The following is a 12,042-nucleotide window of genomic DNA, read 5'->3' on the forward strand; positions in this document are numbered from 1 at the left end:
GTGCTCCCTGCTTTTCTGTGCAAAATCAATGATACAATTAGTGTCTACCATGAAAGATCTCAGCTAATTCTCCAGTAATATGAGCTTGAAAAAGCTCTACCCTGTAGATGCAACATTCACAGGTAGAGTGCAGGCCTTTCCAACAGCAAGTAAATAGGTTAATAAATGAGGTCAGCTGTATTTCAGGGTGTCTGGAAGGCTTTCCTTCTCTGAAGCCAGTTCACTTTCATCACAAACAGACTGCTCTACTCTGAAAAATCTTTTTTTGGAAAGATGTTTACACTGGTCCTTCCACGTTCTGAGGTCAATCTGGTATCTGGCAATTTTTTATGTATGAGCAATGCTTTCTTCATGATTAGATACATCTTGATGCAAAAAATGCACAGTTTTAAAAATATAAAGCCAAGTTTTATCAGTACTTAGTTTGCTAATGCCGTTAGTCAGCTCTGTGCAAGACTATAATAATTTATTACTAACTGACAGAAGAGTGAAAAGAATAAGTCAGCAAAGAATGAAGACAGTAAATTGAACATTAAATATTTTATTGACAGTGCTGCATTGAATTGTAGACATCGAGCACACAAAGTCATTCAACCTGTGTCGGTGCATTATCAAAATAAATATGAGGTCTTTTCATATCGCATTTTCAAGTTTCTGTGGACATTTGAAAAAGAAAGGCACAACAGTAAATTCCTACAACCACAGATTTCTTGCTCTTGTGCATCACTTTAGTTGACCTAAATAGAAAAATTTAGGTAATATTCTATAGAAACCGCTCATAAAAAAGGCCCACACAAGTGTATTTTCAAAGCCACCAACCTAAAAATCTTTTCTGTGTAAGCAGAATCAGCAAATAAACAACAGCCAAAGAATTTTAGTCTTCAAACTCGAATAACATCTCAGACTAACATTAGATGCCCCATTTATACACAGTGTATTTTAAACTGTAGGGGCTCCAGCAAGGCGGCCTCTGCCCTCTATTTCAGGACCTTTTCCCCCCAGGTGGGGGTAAGCTGGAAGGATGCCTGTGGTAATACTCTGGTGGGGTGGTATTTGGGCTTGCATTTATCACACTTTGGACATAATACATATTCTCCGGGTACCTTTGGTCCAATGGGGGGTGTTTTTTGTGTTCTTGCTTAGATCCCTGTCCTGAGGGATTTCTGTAGTTGACCCCAGGCCCACTTGGATGCACAGTAGGAGCAGCAGAGGCGTCAGGATATTGGGGTGGTTGAGGCTGAGCCTGGGGGTGTGCTAATGGAGGAGCAGCACAGGGTATATACTGAGGGGCCTGGGCATAGATGTTTGGGTTGTGGAGTGGTGGGAAAGGGGCAGCAGTGGGAGGGTACAGGCCTGAATGAGATATAGCTTGCTGTGGGATTAGCACTTCTACGTACTGGCCAGTCTCTGGGTCAAACAACATTTTCCTTAGTGGTTGCACAGGTACCTCAATATAAAAATACTTTCCTGTTTCAGGATCAAGGAGCACTCTACGAGGTGGTTGTGCAAAGCTACCTTCTGAATAAACACTAGAGCTGTCACCACCATATTCTGAACCATAGGAGGGTCCCATGTTTTGGGGGCCACAAAGGTACTGAGGGTCCATAGGAGGCAGACCAGGAGAGTGACTGTGGCCTGGATCGCTGTAAGGAACCCCAGTTAGGCCTGCTGGCTGTTGATGAGGAGATCTGCGGACAGGAGGCCTTCTAGCTCCAATATGCTGCTGTAGTGGAAGTGAGCGGTCAGCAGGACAGCTCTGCACAAGGGAGGGATGGGAGGCACAATTAGCCGAGTGATGGATAGACTGGTACATGGACGGTGGGGGATTTGGACCAAGTGGGCTTGATTTTGGAGATCTTGGTTGGTAACCTATTGGCTGGTGTTCGGGTCTACAGTGATGGGGGGGAAGAGGGGGCTGAGCCATTTGGTAAGGAAATGTTGATCCTGGAGAGTGTGACAGGCAGGGTGGGGTGAGGTCATGGGGACTGCAGTGATGGTTAGGAGAAGTGGGACCACAGTGGGAGGAGTAACTAGCTCCACAGGAACAGGGAGCGGGAAGGGACGAAGGTTGATACTGATTAGACCTCACTGAAGTCAAATCAGGCAGCAAGAGGGGACTGAAGCTCTCTCTTTCATCATAGCTTGGAGGGTCATCTGAGGCATAAAAATTGTGGTCGTCTATCCTCTGGACATCACTGGGAGGCACTCTGCTGTATGGGTGATGGGTGTACCTTTGTGTAGAAGTAATGGAAGGCACTTGTTTTACAGTGCTGGAAGTAACCGGCCTAGTTTGCTCATGGGCACACGTTTCCCCAGAGTACTGCAGTTGACTGTCTGGGTCCCCTGAAGTTGACTGCTCAGCTTCAGATAGTATAGATCCAGTATTTTGGTTTGGATTTGGCTCTGGAACAAGTTGTGGGGCAACACCTAAAACAGTGTCTGATGTAGCTGGAGATGCCAGTTTCTGTGCATGCCTTGTGCTCTGAGGAGGAGCAGCAGATGGTTGGTGTTGACCTCTATCAGTAGCTGCCTCTGTTCCTGAAAAAGATGTTGATGCGTTGGAGACACTGGAGACAGGGGCTGCTGTCCTGTGAGGTGGAGGTTTAAGGCTTGACACAGCTGATACAGCAAGTTTTCTTGAATAGTTTGATGATGAGACAGCCTCATTGGAAATCTTCCTGTAGACTGTTGGTGAGCTCACTACAATTGTCTGAGGTCTCTCCTCATTTCTTTGTTTTCCAGCAGATGAGGCTGATGACGTTCTGTGTGCTTCATTTGCCCCGTTACCTGAATTCTCAGGCTTAGATTTGCAGTTTGGTTTTGGGGGCACAACTTGAACATGTTTAGCTATGGATTTCACCTCAATCGTTTGAGGTCTATGGTTTCCCTTAGAGGAGTTGGATATTTCCTTTTTCTCTATTTCTTTCAATGGTGACCTGGTGTCACTGGGCTGTGGTTTGAATCTTCGTATTGCAGGGGACCTCGGAGGAAAAGTAGGATCTAGTCTTTTGACTGCTTCAAAATCTACTATGGTGTCTTTTTGTTTGGTGGGCACTGTCGTATGCTCCTTTGTTTCCGTTTTTGTCCTCTCAGTAACATTCTTTGGAGGCTTAATGCTTAATTCCTCTTCTTCTACTGGCTTTTTGAAGACTTCTACACTTTGAGTTGTTCCCGAGGGGCCAGAAGCGGTGGACGAGGAGGAGAATGTTCTCTCTCTGTGAGACTCAGGAAAACCTCTTTCTGAAGGATGGATGGTCTGAAGAGGGATCTCCAGTGAGTTAACATGCTTACAGGGAACTTCTTTCACTTTTGAGGAGTTCTGACTGTCACCCATCACTGCTCCAATGTCAGCTTGATAACCTTTCTCCTTTAAAAGCATTGAAACCGAGTGGCCACCACTACCACCAACCACTTCGCCAGAGGCAGAGGGCCCTGGTGAGAGGGAAGCGGGAGCTTTGAGTAAAGTAGAGGTCTCCTCATGGGTTAAAGATGCCGACAAGTTGGGTTTATTTGACTTCTCTCTTATCAAAACTACAGCAGTGGACACCTCTCTCTCCTTACTTGGTACCTTCGGGATGTTTCCGAGCATGGGGGGTTTTTGGTCTGTTCTAACCAATGCAGGCTTATCCTCACTACTTGGCAATTTCACGATATCTGTCACAGTCTCTTTCTTTGATGCTGAGAGGCTAATATCACATCTGTCAAGCTCCTCAACCATCTTATCTTCCCTTGTGTGTTTTAGTGTGTTTGAAATTAAGTTTGCATCTGGAGGAGATGCTGAAGAATTTTTGGGTTTATCGTCGAAGTTTTTCTTGATGCTTGACATTTTATTTTTGTCATCTTTCCAACAAACAGCCTTGCATTCAATTTGCATAGGTTGCAGACAAAGCTGAGAATTAATTTTGTTCTGAGCAGAATCAGGTAATACCGGAGTCTCTGAATCTTTCGCCTCCTCTTTATGGCCTTGTGTTCTCAGTATCCTGAGCTCTTCTTCTCCTTCCTCTCTCTTTTCTTCTCTGCTTACTTCCTGTAACACATTTCCACCCTTCGTTGCTGATACCTCCTCCATCTTTTTCTCATAGCAACTTTCTTCAATAACATTTGATGGGTTAACAGGACTAACCGCCTTGAATGATAGGTTGTAAGTATTTTTCACAAGCCGCCTTACATCTCTAACTTTATGAATGGGAGCCTTAAAACCGTCCTCATCATGCCCCTCTACTTGTATTTTGCCTTCGACTTTGGTCTCTGCCTTTTCCATCTCTCCAGCAGATGTGTCTGGTGGAAAGGGCTTGCTTTCTGCCTCGGGTGTCAGGCAGACTTTTAGTGAGGCCTTCTTTTTTTCAACAGGTTTGAGTGCCATCTCCTGCATTTTAGATGTGTAGTCATCTGTTTCTTCTTGCAGCATTTGTCTGTGTTGTTTTTTGTTTTCCTGTTCTTGGTCTTTGTTTGTCACTCTTGCCTGCATGTTGTTGGCAACATTTGCTGAGGAGGCTCCTGTGTCCCATGCAGAAGCTTTTACTGATTCACAGGCTACCCTTTCATGTGTTTTCCAGCACTGTAAATCTGCACTGTCGCTTTCAAACTGTGTATTGATTTTTGATTTAACCTCCGAAGGTGTTGATTTTGTACTTCTTGTTTGGGAATCTTCTTCTTCACCTTCTTCACAATCAAGCTGGGGAAATGTAACACTTCTGCAACTGCTGGATGAACTTGGCCTATAACTACATTTTACTCCATGGTCCTTTGGAACAGTGTCTTGATTCTTCATGCCTGACTCTTCCCTCAGTAAAAGTCCCTCAGAAGACAGATTGTGATCTGACTGAAGACTGGAACTCATATTGCTAGAGTCAAGTTTCAGTGACTCTTCAGATGGTGCCATCCCACTCTCTGTTGGTGGGCTACCTTCTCCTCTTATTTGCTGATCCGGCTGTCTGTCAACTACTTGCATCTTCTTTGACAACACGTTCTTGATATGGCATGAGGCAATCTTGGTTTTAGAGCATGTTTCATCCATAGAGGCAGATTTCTGGAGTTTGAACTGTCTTCCTTTTTGCCGTGGTATCTCAGAGCTGCTATCAGAAGTGGGAGTTTTTTGTATTGCTGCTGGTGTACTGTGCTGTCTCACAAAGATCCCTCTTGGATGAATTTCTTGAGAGGGGCTCTCCACCATGGCTGGTAACCCGGGACTACTAGTTTCACTGCTCTCATCTTGCTTCCCTTCTGTATTATTCCGTCTCTTCAGCTGGATCTGTCTTTTTGGTACACCTCTTCTCACCTTCCTGCTGTCCTCCCTTTCCACAGCTACATCAATGCATTCAAAGCTCCCCAACTCATATCTCTTTGATGGATCCAGGCAATCAAAATTGTGAGAATACTGCTGGTGAGAAGAGAGTTCATCAAGGTCGAGCTTTGGTGCAGAGCCTTTGAAGTCAGCATATGACAACCAGGCAGCATTGAGCCCAGCAGGGCTGTCGAGGGTAGATGGCTGAGAAATGTTTGCAGATGAACAGTGGCTGGAGTTGTACATTTCAAGGTAATCTACCTCAGGACTTGAGAGGCTGCGGAAAGCAGCATCGGTAAGCCACTTCACTTCATTGTCTGCTTCATCAAGTTCACTTCCCATACTGGAGCTGGAGCTTGGACACTGCCTGTTAGTGGCCACACGTCGAGGCGCACTTCTCCTATCCTGGGATGTGGGGGGTTTAAGTCTTCTGATGCTGCTGCAACCACTGGGGTCTGGCTTAGGTGAGAGTTTAAACCGACTCTGTTGCTGCTGTGACTGTCTTGTTGCAGGAAGACTCTCTGAATAAGAATGTGCTGTTGGCAGTCCCTGGCGGGTGTCTCTGGTTGTGGGAGCTGCACTGTGACTCACAGGTCCTTTTCTATTCCTGGGATTGAATGACAGCTCAACCTGTTCCCCTCTGTAACTGGTAACCCCCTGCCAACCCTCCCTATCAGGAGGCTGCTCCTCCCTCTTTCCCTCCCTGTTCATCCCCCTATCCATTTGCCCTTCCATAACTTCTTCCCTCTCCTGCTCCAGTGGCATGTCACTGTCTATCTCCAATTGCTTTCCAGGTCTGACCCACTGGGCCTGGCTATTATTGTCAACAGGGTCAACATTGGGGCTTTCCCTGTTTGTTGCTGCTTCTGCTAAATTTCCACTAAGTGGGGATTCTAAAACTTGAGAGGGGCTATTGCTTCTGTTCTGCCACTTTCTGTATGGTTTCTGTGGGGCTATAATGTGTACAGGTGTAAACCTAGTTAGCGGAGGAGAAGGAGTCTGTCTTCTGTTTACATGACGGGACATATCCCCTGCTAGCCTCTCTCTGTCTTCTTGTATAACTTTGGGTAAAAGTTTTCTTCTTGAGTTCTGAGGGGTGTAAGTCCAACTTTGTGGACAAAAATCACTGTCAAAATTTGGAGAGTGGGAGGCAATCAGAAGATGGAGATTGTCCTGTTTTTGCACAGGTTCCCTAGACACAGCTTTATGCGTGGCTCTGTTGCTTTTAGTTTCACAAGGAGATGTTATTTCTTCCTCAGAAAAGGGGGTTTGAGAACTGAGTTTTTCCCGAGTTAAGAGGACTACACCTGATCTTTCTCCACAGAATTCTTCCTGTTTTGTCTCTATTTCTGTGATGTGTTGTTTCTGGTAGTTGTAGGAATTTTTATCTGATAAGAAAGATATAGGTGTGCAAACTTCCACCACTGATAAATCTTTACTAAACTCAGCCACACTTGTTTCCTCTCTCCTCTCTAAATTAAACAAAGGTGACACGGCTTCCCTTGCCAGACCTGTAGGTGACGGTATTCCTGTGCACCCTACAGTATTGAAACCTGAGGGACACTCAGTTTCGCTGTCTATGGGAACAGGTTTTGTATAAAGGGGATTTAAGTCTGTAGAGGGTACTTCTGGTGATTGCTGGTATCTCAGCCCTAAAAATTGAGTTTCATGTGATGGATTATGGAGCTGAGAGGAAAGGCTTTGAAACTCTGGTGAACAGGTCTCAAATCTATGTTCAGGTAAGGATGGAAGATAGACTGGCTGAGGAGAGGGTGTCTGGCTTCTGGGCTGAGACAGTGAACCAGAACTTTGGATGTCTATATGAGGAGAGTTTCTTTGGCTTCTTGTCGACTCTGCTGCACTGGTGTCTGAACTGTCTATACCAGATTCAGGGGACTGAAACTCGTTTGGATTTGGGGAGGAGATATGAGAGAGTTCAGGAAATGGAGGACTGGTCCTGTCCTCAGGCTGAATAACAGAATAGGACACACCCGTGATTTGAGCAGGGTAAGTAAAGCTTCTTGGTGAGGGGGGGCAAACGTGGGGCTCAGAGAGAGGAGACTTTGATGCTGATTTTACTTGAGAGGTCTGCTCATTCCAAAAGAGCTCTAGGGATGGTGATACAACACCTGCCTCAGGTGATGGCAAAGAGTATCTTTCCTCTAAAGGTGAGCTGCTCTGCTGAAGTTCTAGTGATTGATTTTCTTGTGATTGTTGCTCTTCTCTCACGGGCTCTGGAGAGGAGGATATAATTCTTATTTCAGGTGATGGGGTGGTATATCTATCCTCTAAAGGAGCGTTGTTCTGATGCACTCTAGATAATGGAGATAAACTATTAATAACCACAGGTGAAGACACTTGGCTTCTGCTCTCAGAACACTCTAAATTGTTTTCTTTTACAGGTGAGGCAGCAAGGGGTGGAGTTCTTGACAGACTGACTGGAAAGGTGGGACTAAGTAACTGAGGTGAGGTCCCTGTGCTATTTATTCCAGCTGAAACTGCTGCCTCCAGAAGTTCAGGAGATGAGGCTGTTGAAATGACAGAAGAAGGGGGTGTATACTCAGGGCCTGGTGTAGAAAGAGAGCTACCTTGTCCTGTTGACAATCCTGTGTCCTGGCTTTCAGTAATAGATGTGGTATCTCTTTCAGCAGTGGAAAGATCAGAAATAAGTTCAGTGGTGTTGCCAGAATCGTTTCTATCAGGGGTAGAACCTCTACTAAATAGATCAGGTACAGAAACTCTCCCTCCTAACTCTGAGAAAGGGGATGACACTTGTGTTCTGGGAGAAGTATTTCTGTGCTCAGGGAAGATGAACTGTCTCTCAGTGGGAGATTTGGAATCTTCACGCTGGGAAGATGAATAGATGGTTGTAGATTTCAGGTCTGTATAATCCTGAGATAACTGGATATGGGTCTCACAAGTTGAACTGTTGTTTTGATGCGACTGGCTGCCTATCGGTTCATGCAGGTCTTGTGGAAGTGATGAACTCAAAGCCTGAATTGAGGCACGGTGTCTGTCTTTGAATGGAGGAGTTATTGTGCTTGGTTCAGTTTCAGTTTGGGCTCCCTGGGTGCCAGGTGTCAGAGGTAAGAGTCCTTTTTCAGCGGAGGAAGAAGACGATGACAACCTTCCTTCTGGATTAAAGATACATGGGCTGATAGATCGAGGAGAGGGCGTTGTCTGGCCACTATTAAGGCTTTGAGAGGATGGGGTGATGGATGAAGGGGTATTTGTATTTTGCAGGAGTACAGGGTTTATTTTTGGTTCAGAATTTGAAATACTATCCTCTGAAACCTGTGAATGTTCAGAGTTCAATCCTTTTTCATCTGATTGCCTCCCATCAATTGACTCTTTTTGCCAGACAGGGCTATAATACCTTTCTCTTGAATCATCAAAGCCCTCCTCTCCCTCACTCGACCCTGGTGCAGTGTGGTAGCTGCCAGAAGAATCATTCACATCATCCACGGATGGTGATGCAGCAGCACAGTCATTCACCTCTGTCTGAGAAGGAACAAAGGGCACCGCAGATGGGCTGCTTGAGAGCGATACTGACTCACCGTCGACTCCAAAAATGTCACAGAGGCAGGTGGTCTCAGAGATGACAGTCCTCTGAGCGGGAATGTTGATAATGTCAAAGATTTCAACGTGGTTAGGGGTACCCTCACGATGGCACAGGGAAAATGTGCGGGGCACACTGCGCTTAAAGGAGTAACGGTCCCCCTGGAGAGTCCAACTGTCCATCGCTAGACCATGAGCTCCAAAGGATCACTGTGGCCAGTCCTGCCTTCTTCTCCAGTGGGCTTTTGGCTGGGTTCCTGCAATAAGATATGGTCACCTGGAGGGCGTGTAGCACATTCATTCTACAAGCAACATTATATAAGAATGACTACGTTTATAATAACAACTATTCATCTGCATTGCATAGGTTTCATATGAGATTAATATAAAGATAATTAAAAGTCAATATGGCTAAAAAAGGACCCCTATTTTTAAAAAGCAATATCATACCAGATGCAGCTGACAAGAACAACATGGTTGTGTAGTTTCATAAAATTCCCAAAAACAGCATTTACTTTGAATGAGTGATAAATCTTCTGTAGCTATATTATAACACATCTTTGCAAAAAGAGTAACTTGGTCTCAAGTGTAGTAATGACCAAAGAAAGACAGATACTTCAAGTTGATGGTTTCTATGATAAAAGAAGACAAACTGAATTATTTTCACCGTACCTGAGGCCTCTGATGAAGGGCTTTCTGAAGGCTTGGAGATCTTCAGTAGTTCCAAATATGTCCCTTCTCCAACCAAAAGTCAGAAAAAGACTTCAGGGTAAAAAGACCCTGTCCGTCTCCAGAACCAAGGAGCTCTACATCACAGGCTGATGGAGCCAGACTGACTGGCACTGCCATGTATTAGGCTTGAACAGAAAAAGAAAAGAGGAACCTCCTCAGAAACATTACATCCCCTAATACTCTTATCTCCATTTGTGCCACACCCCTCTGAGCTGCCAGCAGGGAAAGCGTTCACAGAGAGTGGCTCAGATGATTTTTTTTCTTCTCCAGCCTGAGGTTCACATGGGCTTTGGCTTTCCAGTGTAAGCCGGGGTGGGGTACCTCATGGGGTGGGTGGGTTTATAGTTAGCAGCAGATTCTGATCAGGCCAGGACCAACGAGCTCGTCTGGAATCTGACACTTACAGCCAGCTCAGTCCCATTGCTTCTCTATATATAGACTCAAATTATCAGGGCCATAGAGACATAGCTTTAGTTCTTTGGCTGGGTGTGCTGATGGGAAAATAAAGGGTAACTACTGTGCTGGAAGAATAGCTCATTCATTGTTCCCTTTGCCACAACTTCTAACAGTTTATCTAAGACTTAGGATGCAGTAAATCTAACTTTGTGGGAAGTTGTAGATGAGTACCGGCTGAGGGATGGCTACAGACGGGGGTCAGAGGTTGACACAGGCCATTTGACTTGGTCTCATGTGAAGCACTCACTGCTTAGTTGGCAACACTATTATGGTAAGTTGAAGTGATATACTTTAAGCAATTTTTTGCCCTCGAATGTCCAAACTCTGATTTTAAAAATAAAATCTTATGAAACAACCCTGATTGATGCCGTTCATGATGTCATTTCTACTGTACCCACCCAATCGTGTTACAATAGCAAGGCCTAATCAGCAATGCTGAGGGGGGGTCTAGACATGCATGAGGTTATATAAGCCCCTCTATTCCTGTTATAATACCTCATGTCATTACCAATTATTCACAGGCATTAAGTCATTCTTTGACAGCTTGTGGAAAACTTCTTTGAACAAAAGGTTCCAGTTTTATCATATCTCACTGGTAGAATAACATCCTATTTTTACTCACTTTACGTAATGACCTTCAAAAGCTAGGTTTGTTGTGAACTGTTCATCTGGACATGTTTGATCTTGCTCTAATCACTTTGAATATCTAAGTTTTTACTTTGCAGGTGTTCATTGTCTCCATATGTAATATCAAACGCATCATGTAGTTCATTTTATTTATAGAGGACAGGTTAAGAGTTTTGATTAAAACTCGTGTGGTCGCTGCTATAGTGATGGATTCTGTTTTGGACTTGCACATTCCTACAGTTGAACTTTTTTTTTGTTAAATTACACAAAAAAAACAATTCAGAAAATAGAAATGCACCTTTTTAGTGTGTTTTCTTTGTTTTCCCTTTTGCCTTCCCGTTTCTTGCTGATGTGGAAGCAGACTTCTAGGAGTTATCCAGTATTTTCTGTTTTCTTTTTTTACTCCACTATTCTTTCTTTCTCCCCCTCCCTCCCTTTCCCTCTTTCTCCCCTTAATTATTCTCTCCTCTCCCTTTCTAGCCTTCCTTTCCTTCTCCTTCTCCTTGACTATTGCATATCTTTTTTTTTCTAAAGCCACTTCTAGTAAAGTTTTATAAACAATTACCAAGAGGAACCTTATGGCAACAGCCACAATGGTCCACTTTTATAAGGAAATTTGTTGGGCCAATATCCAGCATTGGGCTATCACTTATTTATGCTATATTGGAAAACAGGACACATAGAAGAAAAAAAAAAAGAAATTTTCATTATTTTAATGAACAAATTTTGTTTTGTTTGTTTACCTGAAGTAGAATAAACATGTTTAAAAACAAATTTGGATTGTGAAGAGGTGTTTAAAGTAATTAGAACAGCAAGTAGAGCTGCAAAAAACATTAATGTTCCTTTAAATTGACAATATTGATTACAGGTGCACAGTTTTAATTTATCTCAACTGTTAATTAACCAAAGCAGAACTTTTAGCACAATCAGAAACATTACAGTTAAATTTATTTGGATTCCCTCTCTGGCAATTAAAAGGGCAAAAGCAGGCTATAAACGAGGTTTGCATTAAACTTTCTGTTTAGTAAAATTTGAAGCAAAAATTCAATTAAAAACTTATCAGAAGAGGCAACATAAGATAAAGTCAACAATGGTAAGCATCTTAATATGTTATGGAACAGGAACAGAGGGTTATAAAAAAAAAAAAAAAAAAAAAATATATATATATATATATATATATATATATATATATATATTTTTTTTTTTTTTTTTATGTATAGGAAGATCAACCAATACATAATCAATTGTTTTATGGTAATGGGTATTTCCCCTCGTATATTCACATAAAAAATTTGTAGGCAAAAAAGTGACAAACTAGTTTGTGGTTACTTAAATAATTTTTATCATCATCTAATAATTACAATAAAAAAGGTCACAATTTAGTT

At 43.3% G+C, this 12,042-nt stretch overlaps 1 protein-coding gene across 1 annotated transcript; it reads right to left on the reverse strand.

Moving 5' to 3' along the window:
• Nucleotides 1-525: 525 nt before the first annotated feature.
• On the reverse strand, nt 526-9,879 carry si:ch73-43g23.1. The gene is made up of 2 exons (XM_038284629.1): nt 9,515-9,879; nt 526-9,099 (listed from the first exon to the last, which is right to left on the reverse strand). Exon 2 carries the CDS (start codon nt 9,023-9,025, stop codon nt 983-985), a length of 8,043 nt encoding a protein of 2,680 aa, XP_038140557.1. The 5' UTR covers nt 9,026-9,099; nt 9,515-9,879; the 3' UTR covers nt 526-982.
• Between the last annotated feature and the right edge of the window lie 2,163 nt (nt 9,880-12,042).

This window comes from Cyprinodon tularosa, unplaced genomic scaffold (genome assembly GCF_016077235.1).
Source record: "Cyprinodon tularosa strain WSP-4 unplaced genomic scaffold, ASM1607723v1 ctg20, whole genome shotgun sequence".
Classification (NCBI taxonomy): Eukaryota; Metazoa; Chordata; class Actinopteri; order Cyprinodontiformes; family Cyprinodontidae; genus Cyprinodon; species Cyprinodon tularosa.

Bases quoted from the DNA above. Each gene is read 5' to 3' on its own strand.
- si:ch73-43g23.1 (XM_038284629.1), bottom strand. From the start codon at position 9,025: ATGGACAGTTGGACTCTCCAGGGGGACCGTTACTCCTTTAAGCGCAGT.